This window comes from Macrosteles quadrilineatus, unplaced genomic scaffold (genome assembly GCF_028750875.1).
Source record: "Macrosteles quadrilineatus isolate MER2022 unplaced genomic scaffold, UCM_ALF_1.0 Scaffold_2__2_contigs__length_208266976, whole genome shotgun sequence".
NCBI classification, from domain to species: Eukaryota; Metazoa; Arthropoda; class Insecta; order Hemiptera; family Cicadellidae; genus Macrosteles; species Macrosteles quadrilineatus.
Genome location: NW_026542595.1, coordinates 183938055 through 183960150, shown reverse-complemented (window position 1 = coordinate 183960150; position 22096 = coordinate 183938055). Strand labels below are relative to the sequence as shown.

The window sequence follows — 22096 nt, the reverse complement described above, 5'->3', positions numbered from 1 at the left end:
GGGGGAGGACACAGTTTGATAAAACTTGGTTATTTAAATTTACGGTAGTACTTCATATCTACCATAGCCATAATTTCCTACCACTGCACCTAGGAAAAACAATTATCAAACATTTGCACAATTTAAAAAATTATTCATTAAATTAAAAACTTAATCATAACTGTAAACAATCCTTCTTTGACAGTCCTCATTGTGTATCACAGCTTTTTGTTGCTGCTTGGTTCAAATAAATAAATAAAAAATTGTGCTGCACCCTGTTGGTAAACCTTTTGTCTTTTTAGCGAATTTCCCATATAGGGAATAAGCTATTGCCATAGTACTCATGGTAAGACCTGAACCCGGGACCAATTTAATTTTTAATTTTGAGGTCCCTCGAGGCAAAAAACACCATCTGATCAAATTCATATATATGTGTGTGTGTCCGTTAGCGCGATAACTCGAGCAAAAATGATCCGATTTTAATGACATTTGGTACAAAACGTGTAAACCTACGTTTATTCGAACAAATTCGCGATCCAGCATAATCGGACCATGGGAATGGGGGTTTATGGGGTAAAAATGGGGTTTTCCCTTTTTTGACCCTAAAAACAATAAAAAATGCAATTTCTTTTAAAAACCGTTTTGTAGAGCTTAAAAAAGAAATAATTTAGTATATTGGAACGCTGTTATATGCCTAACGGTAAAAATTCTCATGTTATTCTTATGGAGAAAATGAAAATTGTTGTAGGCCTAGTTTACTTGTTTATGGATATACATTCATTTAATTTGGCAAATTTATTTATTTCACCCTTTACTATTGACGTACCGGTATGCATACTTTCTCCCATAAGCTTGTCAACAACCTATTTCATAAGCAAGCGGTGATAGTATAGTTAAAAATCACAAAAGCTGAAATAACTTTTGAACTGTAATTGTTACAGCAATGTATGGTGTTGTACGATTTGTTTAGAATTATAAGGACAATTAATTCTGATCCAAACCAGTTTATCTCCAAAAAACAGATTTTTTTGTTATTTTATGGGAAAATAACATAAGAAAACAATACTTTCTCCATAATACTGTACTATGGTATAGGGGGAGAAAGTAAAAAGTCCGGGAAAATTAATTGAACTGTTAAAGCAGTGTGGCTACATGGTTAGTTTAGTTTAAACCAAGCCAGCTTTACAAGCAAAAGCAAACTAGGTAAGAGGAAGAAGAAGAAGAGAAACAGAACAGACTGTCAAGTGTCAATCAGAATCACACAACAACACAGAACACAATAATATTTAATATTTATTTAGTACGACGACACCGACTTATAATGTTGGTTTTCAGTGGTTTAATTAAGTTAATCAATATACGAATGTTATTATAATATGATCTGAAGTGAAATTCATCTAAGCTTTACGGAATCAAATGTTACTTTTAATGGTATGAAGTCCCGTTTTCTCTCTAGTCCTAGCCTAACTTATTTATCTTGTTGAGTTTTCCTAACCTTTGTTTATCCAAGTTCATACTAAAGGCCAATTTAATATTTTGTAGGCTAGGCCTTCAATGTGTCAAGTTTATGGGGAAAATCAGTTATTGTAAGTTGAAGTAAAATTGAAAGTGTTGAATGACCTAATAAAATTTAGATTTTTGAAGCTAACTTAATTAGCCTAGACTAATTTATTTGTTTTTTGATTTTATTTTCGATAGCCTATGGAAGGCTTACAACAATATGCAACCCCTATCTTTCAATATATACTTACATTATATACTTACAATAACTTACCCTTCCATTTAATACCTAAATCACAATAAATGGAGGCAGATCCTATAAGTGTAATATTGGTTAAAAGTGACAGCAAGGGTGATAGACTTTTGTTTCGGTATCCATATACCAAAGATGGTAGGTCCGAATCAAATCAACAACATCGTAAAAAGAACCCATACACGTTAAATACAACAGAAGACATCTTGCAAGGCCCAGCGCCACAAACATTTAACATTGATAAAGGACACCTAACTGGGTTTACGGATGAAGTGCTATCAACGTTGTTTGCTGTAAAACAAGAGTTATGTGAAGCAAAGTTTGAACTAAAAGTAAATGATGTCAGGTTTGTTGGACATCCAACACTCTTACAATCAAGCCTAAGAAAGAACTCTTCGGACAGTAAACAAGGAAATCCATCATGTGTGTTGATTCATATTGTGTTTGCTTTACAAGCAGTTGCCAATCATTCTATCGTTAAATGTTACTATGACCTAAGCAAGAGATTGGGTGTTGCATTAAGACATGAAGAGAAACGGTGTGGATATGTAACTGATCAGATGAAGCAAATGATTCTCGCTCATGACGAAGTTACAGCCAGGTAATCTATAGTTTTTGGACTTTAAATTTCAAGATATCTTTTTACTTTTGGGGTTTTTGTAGCATCTACACCAGTACAGTTCCGTGGAGAACTTACGATAGGCCCATATCATTGGATGAAATGTTAGTTTTATAAGTATAATTATCAATTAAAATAGCCTTAAAAGTTATTGATTAGTAGTCTAAATATTGATTTTCTGTAATAGGTCTTTTAATTTTTAAATAAACTTAGGCTAGGTACATAGTAGCCTACCGCACACGGGTCGTTCCATGTCAAATCAACACACTTACGATAAATATTTTACCTCACCATCTCAGATTTTGCTGAAATTTGGTATGCTCACAGAGGGTAGGTACTAAAACTAACAAAAATACAAAATTTTAATTTTTTTGGTCAAACGGTTTAAAAGTTTATGGCTATGTTAACTTGTCAAAAAAACATAGAAAATCGGTAAACATGTTTGTTCTAAATCGCTCTAGCACCTGTCCTAATTAAGATAGAGAGCTGGGAAAGGTGCCATTTTTCACCATTTTCTATGCTCTTTCTGTTAATATACAACACAGTATGGGCCTCCTTTCACCTTGTCAATCAACCTTCTTCTAAGTCTTCCTCTTGGTCTTCTTCCGTTCATATGAAGCTCACTCATTTTTCTGGGGATTCTATAATGTTCCATTCTTGTAGCCAAACCATCTCAATCTCGGTTTCTCTACTCGTTCTCTCAAACTTTCTTCTACTATTCTTCTTCTCAACTCTTTTAATTCTATCCAATCTTGTTTTCCTTTTAATACCTCTTACAAACTTCATTTCCCACTGAAATTCAATAAAATAAAAACAAAGAAACCTAACCGCAAACTAACCTAATTCTTTGATGCTAGTTTAATTTTAGTTATGAAAATTGGAAACTTGGTACCGGTACCTAGCTTTTATTAAAAGAAAATCAATTTATAAAAATGTTAGTAGGCCTACTAAATATATATATTATGATTATTGAGCTTAAAGATCATTGACTTTAAGAGATTCTAAGGTAGGCCTAGTCTTCCCATCTTAGTCAAATGAGCTATCTGTCAAAATATTATTTTCTTAGTTGATTCAAACCTATACTTGATGTGACATAAAAGGGGCTATAGCAGATAAACAATTGCAGCTGCATGAAGTATTTTTCATGGTAGGTATAATAGATTAAATTGATCGCCATAAAAAGTGATAGGAATATCAATTAAGTTTTTCCTTGGGGTTGGTTTAGTGGGAAAAAAATCATTTAATCATTTTGGAACTAACGGTTTGTCTGTAGTCAATAGTGGACACCTTATGTGATCCACCCTGTAATCTTACTTGAAGTTGACAAATGAAAAACACCGTGTTTTTTAACAAAGTTTCTTACAGGCAAGAAGAAGACGGAGGCAAACCAGACAATAAGACCTCTCCTTTTGATATAATCCTACAGCGGTGTAGCTTAGCAAGTGCACTCCGCACAGTGTATGATGACCTGATGTCGACTGGTCTCGTGAGATTACGTATCAATAGGTGGATACAACTCACGTTTTGTCTGCCACAGAAAGTTCACCAGTTCCACAAAAAGGGATTTATGATTGAGCCGGAAACCATTGATAGGTATGAACTCAAATCCTAAACCTCAGAGAAGTAAGATACAGAGGAAACATTCAACGGTACACTTAAGTCGTGTCTAGTTCAAATTCTATTGGTCGTCCCCTTGCGCTCTCCTCTCCCCCCTCACCATCACATACTATAGCGCTCACGCTGTAGGAAGAGCCTGTGTGGTACAACTGCTGTTGTAAACAATAGCCGTTCAGGCTCTTCCTGGCTCAGTACTAGTATATTTACGCATCAACTATTCCCGAGCTAAAAGCGCACAGTTGTTCTATAAGCATGTTTCCTTTGTAGGCCTATATCCTTTGTAGTTTTTATTAATAACTTGTGTAGTTGTTGCTCGAAATCGAGCAATTGTCAAGTATCAGTATTATACAGGAGTTATTTTAAAATTAACAACAGTCAGTGGGGGAAATGAGACCTTTGAGGGCGCCTCGTGCCTCAAGGGTAAGAATTTTCAAATTCTAAAACCTTATTGCAAAACTGCAAATTGAGACAAATATTTTGACACCTCAGTCCATAAATGAAGGGAGGAGTAGTGTTCACAAAAACGGCTTCACGTACTATAGATATTAAATATTTAACTTATTATTGTCAAGTCATACTAGTTTATGTTTGCATAATTTTTTTTTGAGTCAGCTGACAATGCATAAACTTTCCTGCCATGCGTTTTCCATACCTACCACTGGCAGGGAAATTCATCTGATGAAACCAGAAAATTAGTGGACTCTATAACACCAGTCACAATAGCCTAATCATTGAGAACTAATGTATTTTTGTGTTAACTCCTTAAATGTTGTTAAGTATTAACTCCTTCAAAGGATCTTGTAACCGATTAAAGAAGGGACCAAAAGCTTGCTTCAATGTGATGAAGTTATTTATACATTTTAGTGTTTATGCTTTGATTTAATTCTTTTGTTTTCTTACTGATATTCCAGTCTAAATTTAAGGCAAGAGTGTTTGGACTATTGTTTTGGCCAGTATTTCATGAGCGTACATTTGATATATACAGGTGTCTGCAGAGTCTAAGGCCGTATCACGGACTGTTGCTGCTGATAGAGCCGAGCCATCTGTTGGACAGTATGCCACTGGACTCGTCCCCAGCCTTGCTGAGGCTGCTCAAGATGTACAGTCCGCTTAAAAGTCTACAGACACTGTCGGCCGATGCAGATCTTACACTGGCCCAAGTAAGGCAAGGGTAGAAGGGCAGAATGTGTTGTTCCCATCAACGCTTGACTCTGGGAGGGTTAGTTAATTTTTGTTAAGAGTGGTTCCTAGCCAACTGAGCTATCCGGCACAATTAACCGACAAGGATGTTTTCCATTATAAATCACACGCTGCTACTAGCGCGTGCAGGTAGGATTTGACAAACTACTTAGCTGTCAAATGGGTTATACACTTAGCTCTAGTGGGTTATAAGTACGGCTACCTCACTGCGAAATGTGGTGGTGTGTTACACACCTATATCAAAATAAAATTGACCTCTTTATTTCAATGCCGAACATGCAAAAAGCAATAAATGTTATCCTATGCTGGAATATATGTCTATTATGATGAATAAATTGTGGTACTTTCCTGTTAAAGGGAACATTCATTATTATCGATGATTTTTCTCTCGATATATCGATATTAACAAATTGAAACATATCAGCTGGCAATTACGATAAATTTGGTTCAGTATCAACAAACAATAATGAAATGAAACTGTTCTAAAAAAAATAACCTAACATAACTAACCAAACTTTTTTTTATTTAAAAAAGAGGTTGGCGGCCTCTTTTAAACTTGCATTTGCCCGTCCACATAGACTAAGCGCCCGTGCGTAGATCGTTTGCAGCAAAGCAAGCATGGAGCCAGTACAGTACAAAGGTGAACCGTACTGATAAAATGTTATCAGCAGTGACCAGGATCCGAACCCACGACATCGCTGCCTTGGGCCCCGACGCTACCGAATGAACCACCAACTCACTACCAACTTGTTACTTGCTGTGTAACATTTAAAAATTCTGTGTTTAACTTGTTTTTCTGTTATCAAAAGAAATTTTTAAATAGTACAGCAAGTTTGTGTGGTTATGTTAGGTTAGCTTAGAACAGTTTAATTTCTTAATCCATATAATAGACTATTTTAGCGTAAACAAGATCAGTTGTCAATTTGTAATGGATCGGAAAACAAAAATATCGATATATCGAAAAAAATCATCGATAATAATGAATGTTCCCTTTAACAGGAAAGTACCTAAATTGTTAATACTTTACATGCCTGCTCAACAAAACAGTGTCATGCATTTTGAAATTTAGGTTTAAAATACAATTTAGCTAACCATTACAATGCTAAATGATGCAGTTTTTTTGTCAATACCAGAGATTTCTTATACATACTTAACATGAATAAAATGGACCAGCCCTGAAAAAACACAGCCAGTTTGTAAAATCACCTTTCAAAGTGATGAAAACCTTGTTGAATAAACTATTTGCTATTAATTATGCTCACATCTATCTATATATTAATAGGCAAGCATGTTTCTTTAAAACCTTTTTTCTCAGCTCGTGTGTATCGTAGGGAAAATCTACGCATACCGTTAGAAAGCTATTTTCCTGTAGGTGTGCAGAATCCCTTTATAAATTAAAATAGGCTCAAAAATAAGCACAAAAAATGAATTTGAAATTTAAAAAAATTAACATGGGTCTTATGGGTTGCTATGGTGATGACGAAATAACAACACAATATAAACAGAAAATCAAAACAAATGGAAGACATTCCAATCACATGTTTTATTTACAGTGTGGGGTGAAAATAGAGAAGTTTGTACAAAACATACTTATGGTCGATTTTTCGACCACAGGGCGTGCTCTCGTAAACATTTAAACCTTGGAACTGACATAACTCAATAAATTGGTATTTAAATGATCTTTACCTAACCCGCCATGTTGAACTTCCCTATCCAAGAGTGATGTAGTCTATACAACTTCTTTACTTCACGAATGAAGTAAAGTTTCAAAAACCCACTCGGTGATGTAATGAAACCCATTTAAATAACAAACTAAAAAAATATACCTCTATGGAGCCAACGACGTTCAACACTAGAAATCAGCTGTGCGCTTGAATTTTATTTTTATGCTTTAAAGTATTTTCCTAACCTAGCTTTTGTTTGTAAAAGAACATTGCTGTTAGAATATGAGTGAAATGGATAGTGAAAAATATTGTACGTAGCCCCCTGTATATTTTCGGGTCAGGTAAAATCTTGTACGTTACTCGTTACTTACGCAAGAGCGTGTTTACATCACTTAGGTGAATTATGCAACTCGCTTCCGCTCGTTGCACAGCATTCACCTGCCTGATGTAAAAACGCTCTTACTACACTTGTAAGGTAGATTAACATATCTTATAAATCATAAGAATAATTTGTTTCTCTGGATAAAACGGTTTAGTCTTTGTTGTATAGTGTCTGGTTTGTCAAAAAGCTTGGTTGTGTGGCTTGATTATGGTTGACGGGGCTTTGGAAAAAAATAATTATATTGGGCCACAAATTTAAAATATCAATAGGCCTACAACATTTGCAAAATTTCTATTTTACAAGAAATCTTGCAATAGTTATTTTATATTTAGTTATAAATCTAAATTTGAAGAAAAAAATACTTGCAAAAAGACACTCAAAATAAACACCTGTTATTATTTTAAATTTAAAAAGACTTCAAGAAAGTAAAATCTTGTACAACCATAGACTAACCAACACAAGTAGACTTCTCACCCCATTGTAAATTTTGAAGCACGTTTTTTGTGTCTAGTTCATGTACGTGACACAAAGGCGCTAGTGTCGATGAAACTTTGTTTCCATTATTTTAGGGTTAATTTCTTGATTTGTGCTTTACTGTTTGGTTATATAACTAGGGGACAAGTTATTGTTTATGATTAGATCGTATTATTTGGTTAAACGAGGTTTTAAATGGCTGTAATAACGGGAAACAAATTGTAAACAAAACACGACCTCTACATAAACCGTACATGAACTAACAATAAAATTGTCTTCAGCTGTTCCATAAGGATGAGAAATCTACTCAACTCTGGTATGCATCTTTGCTGATACAGCTAATAAATTATTCAAAATATTAATGGATCAAAGCAGGTCAAAAACCTTGCTTATCAGCTGTGGTATCAGCCTCTCAAGAAGTTCATTAGACATGTACTCAAAATTAATGATTGTTATATGAAAACAAACTGTTTGGTTAACATAGTTTTATCAAACAAAAACTGTGTACCAAATAATCATAACCATAATCATGTTTATTGGTATTCATAACGTACAGAGTTTACAGGTAAATGTACAGGTGCTTCTTCTTCTTCTTATAACATTTAAAATAGTCCTTTCTTAAAACTAAATAACAGTCTTAAACGTAGTTGGTAATAATAACAAAAAAGATTTGTAATATCTAAGAACATATTGCATAGCCTAACTGAAATTGATAAAAATATTATCAAGCTTAAAACTAAATAACAGGATTTGTATAATTTATTAATAAAACATATCTGTATAACATAAAAAATATACAAAACATTTATGGTTATCAATAAAATATTTGTAAAATTGCCTTCATATGGGATTGGTAATAGATAGAAAACAGATTCCACAGATTGTGTCGGAAAAATGAATTTAAAACAATGTTTAAATAATACAGTTTTTATAGCACCTAGAGAAATGTTACAATGGGTTAGAAAATACTTTAAATTAAACAAATGAAGTTACTAAGGCATTTTACACTACATATCTATATATATAAAAGGCAAAGCCCTCACTGACTGACTGACTCACTCACTCACTCACTCATCACTAAATCTCCCACTTCCCACTTACCTAGGAGGCTGAAATTTGGTACACTGATTCTTTAGGCATTAAATAGGAAAACTAAGTGGTTTTTATTCTGATCGGACTCTTGGGCTCCGCCCCAGTGGCTCTGGAGTTTCCCATGTTAACCTAATGAGTACTCATATTTAAATGGAATAATGAATCATAACAGCTGTTTCAATTAAACAAGTTGGTTCTGTTCTATGATGTTCAATAGCATTAAAGTTACAAGGATTACCAACAGAGTGCAGCACTATTATTTTTTTTTAATATTTGACAACAGCTAATTCGAAACCAAAAGGTGAGTGAGCGTAGCGAACGAACTTCAACCCGGAGGCGAGGTAGCGTAGCGAACGAGCTAACCTGAAGGCAAGTGAGCGCAGCGAACGAGTTCCAACCGTAAAGGTGATTGAGCGTAGCGAACGGACTTCAACCAGGACGTGTGAGCGCAGCGAACGAGCTCCAATCTAAAGGTGAGTGAGCGTAGCGAATGAACTTCAACCATGGCGTGATTGAGCCATGTGAACGAGCTCACGTATGAAATTAAACGGGGCAAAGCCCGCGGGTACAGCTAGTTACTTATATTTTAGCCCTGTATTATTTTATGGACCCGTTTCGGTTAACACGGGTTTCGGTTAACCGGTGTTCTACTGTAATGGCAAATCATTAAATAAATAAATAATGCTTTTATTGGTTATGGTTTTCTGTGAAAACTGGTTTCAAGACAACTCAAGTCACAAACAATACCTTTTATACAATAATTACAAACAGTAAGTGAAACTAAACTAGGTTTAATTTGGCTTTAAACTAATTACCTACATGACAGACTTAATAAACATGTATGCCTGTCATCCACCTCCGAGGTAGTGAGGTATGAGGGGCCACACTGTAATCAAACTTTAACTTGTTGTCAGGTGTTCAACCTCACAGGCCACCTAGTCTACTGGGGACACGCCATCATCATATACCCATTGTGTGAAAGTAACGTTTACGTTGTTTCTCCTGATGCGCCTACACATGCCAACTCTCCATTAGTGGAGAAATTCTCAGAGCACTTTCCTGGAGAATCACTATTGGAGGTAACACAATTTGTAGGCACATTGGGCTGTGAGGAATTCATTAATGAATATAGTGGTTTGGTGTCATGACCTTTTTATACTGTCTGTTGTATTAAGTAATTTTCACTCAGCAAGTGCAAACAATCTGTGTATATCCACAGCATTTGCACTTTTAAAAGCTTTTGCAAGGAAACTGTGGTTTTGTTGGGTATGCGGAATTGTCTAACTCGATAACAACTTGTTAAATTCCCTGTGTAGAACCTGCTAACCTTGTTCGTTATTGAAGTTGGCCAAGTTTGCAAGCAGCAGTCTATTTTTATTTAAATGAATTGGGGATGGATGGATCCTGATATTTCTGGAAACTTTCGAGAGTAGTATTTTCCCGATCATTAGGACGGGATTAAATTTACAGATTTTTTAGGGACCGGATTTGTTCCAACCAATTTAGCATCCGTGTCACAAGTAACGAAAATATCGTCTCTTTAATTGCAAGAGATGTCGCTGGTACAGCGGGTGACAACGATGCCGAGGATGTTTGTGATAGTCTTGCATACCATAGGCGATTATGACGTCTTCATAAATGCCGAAGATATTCATATTGGCACTGCGGTCAAGGGCGATTTCACAATATCATTGTAATCGTGAGATATGTTAATGATGGTGCCGAGTTCAATAGAGCTGATCACAATGCACAATATACTTGTGAATGTGGGATATTTTAATGGTGGTGTCGTGTTTGTAAGATATTTTAATGATGACTTCATGTTTGTGGGATAGGCCTTAAAAACAAAAACCCTACACAGTTTTGTAAAGAAAAATAAAAAGACTCTTTACTTGTTACTTCATTTCATCAAATAAAATCACCTCATACCTATATGTAATACAATTTAGGTATTTCATACAGGTGTGAGTATAACAAAAAGTTGCCCCCCTGGTGGGGTTTGAAAATGAAATTTAATTTATTTAATCAGACTACTGAGGACGTTACAATCACAGAGCTGCGCAGTGGAAATAAAGATGTTAAGTGTGGGCCCTGTAATTAAATATCCCAGAAGTCCGATTTATGGACCGTGAGAGGTCTGATATGTTGTCCTCCTTCACACCTTCTTCAGCTTAATTCTAACACTTCTTAAAACTAATAGATGTGTCTATTTGAACACTCCATGAATTAAAATGTGCTGTTCTGATGAAAGATTGTGATATGAATTGATACTCTGAAAAACTGTAAAATTGCAAATAATAATATTGAAATATTGATTGAAAATATTTGTGAAACTGTTTGTTCAGGAAATATTTATCAAAAGTATGACTTCAAAATGTTTATATATACTGGATTCGGTTAAGCCGATTGCTCATGAATTCACCAATTTAATATTAAATATTATGAACTGAGCTTATAAAAATTGCACTGTCAAAATATATTTACAAAATGTGATCATCAACACTCATTGTGAATACTTTGTATACCTCTTTCAGTTAAGCCATTTACCTCTTTGCTTTACCAGTTTTATACTAATGATACTAACAGCTGAAACACAGGATAATGAAAAGATGGTGATTTGTAAAAATACTGTATAATGAGTCGAATTGAGCTGTGATACAAGTAACAAATATAAACAATGTAATAACCTTTTTTGTGCACAATTTAACAATATTTTGAAAGAGAGAGTGAGAGAGTTGATTGCAAGATTGAATGTTCAAATTGGCGGTTTGTTCATTTTTAAAACTGCAAAGTCTCGGGAAAACCTAGCCTTGATGATTTTATTTATTTGTTTTGGATCACCAGACTCCCCAAAGATGTTCGTAATTATCAAACTGGCCAGTTTACAATTTAATCAAACAGGGACTATTATGTAGGTTTGTGATCTACATCACTCCTTGCTGATCAGTGCAACGGGGCCAATCGACTGCTGAGTCGATTATTTGATAATTTTTTTGAGGACGTTACAATCACAGAGCTGCGCAGTGGAAATAAAGATGTTAAGTATGGGCCCTGTAATTAAATATCCCAGAAGTCCGATTTATGGACCGTGAGAGGTCTGATATGTTGTCCTCCTTCACACACCTTCTTCAGCTTAATTCTAACACTTCTTAAAACTAATAGATGTGTCTATTTGAACACTCCATGAATTAAAATGTGCTGTTCTGATGAAAGATTGTGATATGAATTGATACTCTGTAAAACTGTAAAATTGCAAATAATAATATTGAAATATTGATTAAAAATATTTGTGAAACTGTTTGTTCAGGAAATATTTATCAAAAGTATGACTTCAAGATGTTTATATATACTGGATTCGGTTAAGCCGATTACTCATGAATTCACCAATTTAATATTAAATATTATGAACTGAGCTTATAAAATTGCACTGTCAAAATATATTTACAAAATGTGATCATCAACACTCATTGTGAATACTTTGTATACCTCTTTCAGTTAAGCCATTTACCTCTTTACTTTACCAGTTTTATACTAATGATACTAACAGCTGAAACACAGGATAATGAAAAGATGGTGATTTGTAAAAATACTGTATAATGAGTCGAATTGAGCTGTGATACAAGTAACAAATATAAACAATGTAAGAACCTTTTTTGTGCACAATTTAACAATATTTTGAAAGAGAGAGTGAGAGAGTTGATTGTAAGATTGAACGTTCAAATTGGCGGTTTGTTCATTTTTTAAAACTGCAAAGTCTCGGGAAAACCTAGCCTTGATGGTTTTATTTATTTGTTTTGGATCACCAGACTCCCCAAAGATGTTCATAATTATCAAACTGGCCAGTTTACAATTTAATCAAACAGGGACTATTATGTAGGTTTGTGATCTACATCACTCCTTGCTGATCAGTGCAACGGGGCCAATCGACTGCTGAGTCGATTATTTGATAATTTTTTTATTTAGTATTTAATATTTATGAATTTAATGGGAGTCTATCCTCATGACCCTTTATCAACCCTAGCCTTCGACCGAGCACTCTGTTACCCCCATTTACGTTACACAATCAAACTCTCACCATTAAGAAATGTAATACTGTTCAAAAATTATTCTACACATGAAATACAAACGTTTTAAATAATAATACTGATGATGATAGAATCTGACTTTACATAGAATACAAAAATAATAATATCACAGTTCGTAATTATCAAACTGGCCAGTTTACAATTTAATCAAACAGGGACTATTATGTAGGTTTGTGATCTACATCACTCCTTGCTGATCAGTGCAACGGGGCCAATCGACTGCTGAGTCGATTATTTGATAATTTTTTTATTTAATATTTAATATTTATGAATTTAATGGGAGTCTATCCTCATGACCCTTTATCAACCCTAGCCTTCGACCGAGCACTCTGTTACCCCCATTTACGTTACACAATCAAACTCTCACTATTAAAAAATGTAATACTGTTCAAAAATTATTCTACACATGAAATACAAACGTTTTAAATAATAATACTGACGATGATAGAATCTGACTTTACATAGAATACAAAAATAATAATATCACAGATAAACATTGCTCTTTAAATTAATATACCATTTCAATTCAATTTAATAAATAATTTTCATTTGACTAGGTTCACTATTATAACTTAAATTCTTTGTATGACATGACCAAATTTAATAAAACATTTTATCCTGAATCGTGACCATGTGCTCTAAGTAGACCAAATGAAACATGAAAATCTCAGACCAAACAAAACATGATTCATAACTTGTAAAACGAGTGGTACATGTGAAAAAATGTGGCAGATTGGCAAGACTATTTTAATACTAAAACACAAATAACACAAACATTTACTTACGTACACATGTCGACACATTAACATTCATTCCGACGAAGATTCACGCGTACCGAACATTTAAAAACTGACTCGTGGTAATTTTGACTTTTTGTCTGACCGAGCGGAATATCACGACACGGTTTTTTCTGGTGTAGGACTTATTAATTCTTGTTTTTTCGAGCTGGCGTTTAATGATTCAATTGAAAATACCGTCACGACGACCCGCGATTCGCTAGAAACTGACATTTGCTATTGATATGATGCATGTACGAATTTTCATCACGAACGCGAACAATCAATCCGGCATCTCAACTGTCTCGACTTAATACTAATAAAACACACCCCCAAATGCAATTCGGCGAAATTTTGACAATTGCGATCGTTTGATGCACGTACAATTTCCGCCCGAACGCTAATTTCCGAGCTACGAATTAAGATATTAATAAATTCGTCCTACACCAGCGACAAAACGCGACTTCACATGTTGACTACGCGATTACTGAGCCACGAGTGACGAGGACGACGAGACGCTTTGCAGACGACGCGGTTCCCCGGTCTTCGTATCCTTCCGCGTTACGTCATGTTTGACTGACTTGTCCATTGCCTGTCACGGATTTTAAATCTTTTGATTTGAAAATCGGCACAGTTTTAAATTCCCTACACTGACAGTTGGTTTAGATGCCTCTTTGTGGTTGGCTACCAGGTTTTTCTAAATAATACTGATGTTCCACAGTTTAATTGCCATCAACCAAAATAGTAATATTATTTTTAGCTTAAAGTTTTTAACCTGTATTTTTTACCCATTATTAGTTTTTACAGATTAGTGTCATATGGACTGTAAATTTATTTTGTTTGTCAATGTTGCTAACTGAAACACTGTTTGATCAGGATTTTTTAAACAAATCATTTTTGCCCCGGGTAGAAAAATCCTGTCCCGTCTCAAACCGGAAAGAAAATTCCGCCAATCCCTAAAATTAATGATACTAGAAACTGCTTTTGTAATGTCCCTGTTACTGATTGTTGATTGTTGTCAGGTGATGAGTGAGTTCTCAGCCCCCGTGTCACTACGTCACAAGCTAAGTCCTGTCAGCCAGCCTCAGCAGACTGCTAGGTAAACACTTGCCTGCTGATTAGCTCTACAGATTACCTATTTACTCTGCTAGGTGGTTAGGGTAGGTTGGTTTCTGTGGTGTAGCAATAAATATTCCAGTATAGCCCCTGTCACACGGGGCTTGTTTCGGCAGCTAGTTCTTGCTGCAAGATCCAGCAGCTTTAGCTGTTGGTTCTCCAGCATGCTAGAAGTCATGTCAGATGGAGCTGGGAAACTGGCGCTTCAACTAACAAGTCTGGTGTTGTGATTGGCACTGTTTGTGTGTAGTTAAAACATAACCAAAATAATGTTGTCTGTTGGCATTAGACAAGATATTTTGTTAATGATCAGCCATCATAGAAAAAATACCTGCTAGTGACTCTTCAAGTGCTTGTTATATTAAACTGTTTAAACCCTCCAGGGGCTAGAGATACCAGCTCATGCGAGTGCTTCTAGCAGCTGGTGATTCAGTCACACGATGCTGGTTTTATGCTGGTTCTAGCTGCTAGTTACTAGCGGTGAAAAAACCAGCCCCCAGTGTGACAGGGGCTTATGGTGATGCTCTCTCTTGTCTGAGAACTGGGTAGTATAGGAGACATGTCCTATCCGTGGTCATGGTAAAAGTTTACATTTTTTCCGAGAATGTTCAGCATGAAAACGAATAGAAGCATGAAAAAATGTGGTGACATAGTGACGTCACCACTAACGTCAAAGATGGTTTAGGCTTTGCCGCTATTGCAGATGTTTAGGATTTTACCGTAATCGCAGACAATAAAGAATGTGTCTCCATGTCAATGATGGCAGAGGACTGCAATTTTGCCGTGACTTTGGATTATGTTCATGATTTTGTTGCTATTGCAAGGGACATTAATAATTGAAACACTGTTTGAAATAAATTGCTAAAACCTATTTTCGAATTATGATATGGAAGAAAACGGGATGCCTAATATGCAAAAAGTAGAGTGGGAACCCCATTCTCACATGTTCCCTCCCCACAACACCACTGGTTGGTTTGCCTAAGAGCTTATGGTGTGCAATACTCACTATTCCCACAGTCTTGGTCAGTTAAAATTAAAAAGTAAAGTATTAAAGTAAAATTACGGTAGTGAGAGAGTTCGCAGAGTTACAAGGAAAAGCAGTTGTGTGAACTTGTAGCAGAAAGTGTTTTAGTTAGTACTGAGGGCCTGTGAGCCAGACTTTTTTACTTGAAAAATAATTGATTTCCTCGTACCACATTTTCTGTGATCGCTAAAATGTTTGAGCTCAACAACACCGTGAGTAACATAGTTCAATAAAACAATAGGAAATTCAGTTAGTGTGCTGGTGTGCTGCAATTGAACAAGGGACATTGTTACATTATGTGCCAAAATGAACAGTACTGAAAACATTTTCATTTTACCTATTTAGTTTCAGTACTGTTAATTTTGGCATATACTCTACTTCTCACCGGGCTCAAGTATTTGTTCTATATTGTAGTATCAACATAGTTGTTATAAGTTTCTTTATTTCATAGTTTTGAGTTATTTGTCCTGTTACTAAACATACCACCATGACTTTTTTCATTAAAAAGATTTTCTTCAAGCATCAAAAGTGTTTCTGTCAAAGTCAGTATTGTCGTTTGTTCAGGCTGCTGCAGACTGTGGTGTGGTTGTTGCAGAATCGCTTGTTACTGCAGCTGCATACTTACATGTACTTCATGCCTACAGAGCGGGGACTGAGTCAGACACAGGTAATCCGTAGTTAATAACATCCATAATTATACAAGATTACCACACAAATCAAAGACGTGTAATACTAATAAAAAAACTATTGAAATATTGTACAACTCCAATTATACAAATAAATCGGAACACATTCACATGATAACAAATTTTGATTATTTAATTTTTACCAAGGTTTAGAGTATAAAAGAAAATACTTGATTTATGATACTGTATGCTTTAATAATTAATTGATAGTGAATAAAAAGAGAAAATTTCATAAAGATTATATTTCTAATACTGCAGTAAAACCTGACTACTCGACATTTTGTGGACCTAGAAATTATTGAGTTTGGGGGTTGTCAAGTTATCTAGAACATTTAATTTATGAATGGATTTCAAGAAATGAATATTTAACAGACTAATTTTGTCATGTAAATGTATTACTAACATGAGTATTTTTACATATTGAGTAAAAAATCTTTAAACAATTTACGAATATATTCAACTATTAAAACTAAATTTTCTGAAAAAATTGTTTTTTTGCTAGTGCTCTGTCAGCTGTTAATTGTCGAGTTAGTGAGGTTTTAGGCCGGCCACACACAGAACCGGGCGGGGCGCGACAGGGCATTTTGCCCCGGGGCGTCTTGTGCGACGGGAATTGCATGGGCTCTTATGGAGCGCCACACACAGGACCGAGCGAGGCAGGGCACGTCAAAAAGACTGCCACACACTGATGTGAGGCCGGCCACACACAGTTACAGTACAATGTGATCTATATAATTTGGTTAGACAAGTGTGCGAGCAGCTCGATTTTCTGGACTAGCTAAGTCTAGCCTAAAAGCTTGAGTGAACAAACACCAAGTGGGCTTGAGTTGAGCTTTTACTTATGCCGTTTTTCCGGGACTGCAAGAGATGCTGATAACTATTGCCACATTTGTGAAATTAGTATTAGGCCTACTAAAACCTCAAGATATGTTGGGCCAGTATTGTTGTGATTGGGGGAGACGATCACATTATCACCAAGACCACAATATATGCTCGTAGTTGTTGCCATGAATGCGGGTGATGATCAGTGTATGCGATAGAATAAAAATCATATTTTTAGTTGTCTATTCTCGCTTTCTGCGGACTGAAAAAATCTGTTTTAGAAATGGATATGGTCCATAGTTTGTAGGTTGAAGACCTGGCGTAGATAAACACCAAATATAAAACAAAATTATTTTTTTCAAACTAGTGATCGGTTTTGGCCTGTCATCAGCGGTCTTCAACTTCCCTGTGGTCGTTCTAATTGTAGATTATTCTCTTTCAACATTCTTGTTGTTAAGACCAACTCCCTATTTTTATTATGACTGGTGAGACCAGTCAAGTCAATCACCATTGCAATATCTTTCATATTCACCGTATTTTGTAACAGTTTGAATACCAAAATATTGAATAGCGACGGAGATAAAATTTTATTATATCCCTATAATGACATGTTCAATGCTAACCCAAGAAATGGATAGTATGAATGTGTTTACTTTTAATTTTGTAAATAATGTTTTATTTGACCGACTAATTGACAGGACAACAACCAATGCCGCAACGTATCTCAGAGGGAGTCTAGTCAGTTGTCCACTCCAGACGACACATTGAGTCAGAGTGTGACCAGAGCAGCCAGTGAGACGGACGTCAGCTCTACCATCAGTGACGAGGCAGCTCCCATGACCACAGTAAGTCACTAGACATAGCTACACAGAAACATGGTTCTAAAAACTAAACTTATACAGCCAATGAAGTACTTAATTGGATACCCTACCCAGATAACCACTTAAACCTAACTAGTTTCTTGACTCCCCTATCAATCTGTCTTGGTCTAGCATCACCTAACATATAATTCTGTCTTGCATCACCAAAAACATCCTTTGGTCTTGAATAACAAATTTTTTAGTGTATTTTAAACATACACACTTTTACGGCGCATAACGAATTTTTTAGTGCTGTATTTTAAACATACACACTTTTACAAACAAATAAATTATTATTATTGCAAAATGCAATGTCACATACCTATTTTAATGTTATGTTCAATGTTCAAGAATAAATAAGTCTTAAAACTGCATATATGTTCTAAAAAGATTAAATGGTGGCATTTTAGAAAAAAGTGGAATTCATATTATTTAATGTCATAAAAAATACTTAAAGCTCTCCATTTAATGTTTTATATAAATATAATAGTTTCTGAGAAATTAATGGTGGTGCAGTTAAGTTGTTCATCCTGTTGTATACTGCATAAGTATTATAAATATATTATTTTACTTACTATTTTGATATATAAATGCATTATTAAAAACTAAGTACCCTTTTTTTGAAATACATTTTATTTAACAACGACTAGTTTCGACAATTATGTCATAGTCGAGCATCTATGATTGTTTTATCATCATGACTATGACATAATTGTCGAAACTAGTCGTTGCTAAATAAAATGAATTTCAAAAAAAGGGTACTCAGTTTTTAATAATGCATTTATATATTATTTTACTAATATTAACACTATAAAAGTAACAATGCTATCCGTGATAATGAACATTGATTTTCAAACAACAGGTGCAGACTAACACTTGGTTGGACAAAAGTACAGAAAGCATCATTCACGAAGACTTGCTCACAGACTTCACAGAGGAAGAGCGAGCGGCCATTTTGAAAGTTCCAGCGGCAGCTAACGCAGAAGATCTGAAACTCTTGGTTCGCCTCGTACATCAGGGTTATCTACATGGCATGCACCACTTGGAGGAGATCATGTATTTGGAGAACGTGCGAAGATCACAACTGTTACAGTTGTTGGACAAGTTTCGAGAAGTTTTGATCACTTGCGAGACAGAAGATCCAGCAATCTCTATGTTCTATTTGCATTCTTCGTGATAGTTGTTTAATGTATAGGGTTTTTGTTTTATGTCTTACCACACCATTGATATTCTTATTCATGTTTTTTGTAATGTCAAAACCTGGTGTTGTAGCTTTAGCTGAATGGTTTTAGTGATTGCCTAATAGGTCACTGGTACTGATTTAGGTCGGGTCACACTACTGCTACATGGTGGGTGAGACTAGTCTTTCGGTGGAAAAATTATTTGAAAATTAAAAGCACACCGGTCTTAAACATCAAATATATTTTGATTTTCCATCTTGATATTACAACAACCATTGTAATTACTTCCCACTGGTGCTATATCAAATACATTGGTTGTAAATTTTTATAAACAAAGATTATCGACATCACTAAATTTTTGCAAGTGAACTCTATAAATAAATTAAACACAATCGGGACTAAGATTTAAAGGAATTTTTTTTTCTTCCCATTCTTCCTCTCCGCTAAACCATAAGCCTTAAATGACACCCTAATCGTAAAAATTGGCTAAGTAGGATGGCTGAAAAAGGAATATTACAGAGAAAATTTCAAACTTAACATTTAATAAAAAAAGATTTTTTTGTAACTTTTTGGAGTCTCGGGTTAGTTTTCTCTCTTAAACACTGTTTCAGAACACTGGCACATTTTTAGCAAAACCGGTGACGTTTGGGAAAATCCTAACCTAAAATCAGCACAATTTGAAACTGAGCAAAGGGTTCCTTGATATTGGGGCTTTCAGAAAGAAGTGGCTAATAAAAACCTAGTCTTGGTCAATAATAATAAGGCTTTGCGAGGCATATGTCTCTCTACTCTGACTCAATCTTCATTGTCATTCATATTTAGCTAAAATAGTACAAACTTATTTTAATCATTGTTTTAAGTGATGTTAAACTTTGACCTTTATTAGATTGGATCAGCAAGTCTTTAAACTACGGTATGTGAAAAATTTAATATATGAGGCTCGTTATGTTTTGTAAAAGATATAGTGATATGTTAAAAATGTTATTAGGCCTACTTTAAGTTTATACCTTTATTGTAGTTTATTTGTTGGAAAGTGATATTTTGAATTCCATTTAAGTTTGGAAAATGTGATGTATATATATATTAACACATTTGTTTTGAAAGTGGATTTCAATCCAGCTGGAGTCTTAAAATCCCTCATTTTGATATACCAGTCGAGACAGCTGACTTTCCTTATACAGTATGTAGAACTGAATTTGTATTTTCGAGGCTCGTGTTAACACAAAGTACAGGCCCCAGAACACACATAAACAGAAATATACACAATATTTCGTCCCCTTATTTTTTTCAATCTTAAATAGTGTTAAAAAAGAAACTCTTTGTATCACAACACAAACAATTTTTGTCAATTTCATAACTAAATTAAAACCCTGCTTGGTTAACCCAACGAAGGGAGAGCCATTTTGGATAGTCAATATTTCGGTTTTTACATAAAAATTAAGCTAATGCCTATTATTATAGGTGTGTTGGGAATAGTATATTACGTTAAAAGTCCTGAAAATAAGTGTGTTTACCAGACGAGTGTGGTCGTTCCCGTGTGAGACGAAGTCGAGTACGGGATTACCATAAGAGTCCGGTAAACACATTTTGGACGAGTAACGTACGATAGTTTACGCCATACTACTAAATCTATACAAATCCTTATATTACCACCAACTAAAGGACTAAAAATCACTAGTCATAACCTCTAAGAGAGGTGATGTTTTTGTTTATAACCACTCATTGCCAACCAAATACAGTATAATCAGCTGATTGGTGTCCAGTAAAACTCATTACAGTACAGTAGTACATAATGAAACCCCATTTGATTAAGCTGGCAGCAAACAGCTGTTTTCTGGACTAAATACTTGCTGGGAAGTTCGTCAAAATAGTGTAGTGTGGCGTAACCAAACCTTGTCTCCCCTAACAAAGTGGTTTATTTCTGTATCTGTAGATGTTTTAATGGAATAGTCACAAACAATTTCTCTCCAAACGGAGGTGTTATCTCATTGTTTATTACAACCTTATGATTTTACTATTCATGGATCCATTTTGTTTGACTTGGATACCTGGGGTTTTCTGTATACTGGCTTAGAATCCAAGAGCCTCTTTAAATTGCTCAAACATGTCTTGGTAATTATTTGTAAAGAATTGGGGTTTTATACAGTTATAGCAAGCTCTCAATTTATACCAACTGTTAAAACCTTTTTTCTAAACAATGTGGTAATATAGGAAATATGTATAAGAAACATTATGTTTATGTTACAACTCACCTCACTCAACAATTTAATAATGAGCTGTTATAGGGATATTATTGTAGTTGATTAGAGTAATGCACAATTTTTTGTTTTACGTCAAAACTGTTGATTAGAGTAATGCACAATTTTTTGTTTTACGTCAAAACTGTTCACTTTTGACTGTTTGTGTTCGTAATTTATAAAAGTGTTTAAATGCCAAGTAGAAATTTATCAAAATTGTATATTAAATAATATTGTTTGATCTGTTTGATTTCTAAATATTAAACCGGTCTAAATGGACTATTGATGATGAGGTTGTAGATATCTAATTTGTGCTGAAAAGCCATAAGCCTATGCAGGTATTAAAGGAAAGTAGTTGAATGACCCTCTCACATAGTGTACTACTACAATAATGATTCCCTTTATTTTAAAATTATAATTGCTGGTGTGATATTTAAAGCATAATTACAATACTGTAAGCAAACTTGTCTTTCCAGTTTGATGGTTGATGAGTTTTATTCAAAAGTTAACACGTTCAGTGCGGTTGCGC

At 34.8% G+C, this 22096-nt stretch overlaps 1 protein-coding gene across 1 annotated transcript; it reads left to right on the top strand.

The window, feature by feature from the left end:
- Positions 1 to 1773: 1773 nt before the first annotated feature.
- LOC128987035 (GATOR complex protein NPRL3-like) lies at positions 1774 to 20187 on the top strand. The gene is made up of 8 exons (XM_054407698.1): positions 1774 to 2333; positions 3717 to 3944; positions 4954 to 5128; positions 9695 to 9859; positions 14664 to 14740; positions 16346 to 16448; positions 17988 to 18134; positions 19012 to 20187. The coding sequence occupies exons 1-8, from the start codon at positions 1783 to 1785 to the stop codon at positions 19324 to 19326; spliced, it is 1761 nt and encodes a 586-aa protein (XP_054263673.1). The 5' UTR covers positions 1774 to 1782; the 3' UTR covers positions 19327 to 20187.
- Positions 20188 to 22096: the final 1909 nt, after the last annotated feature.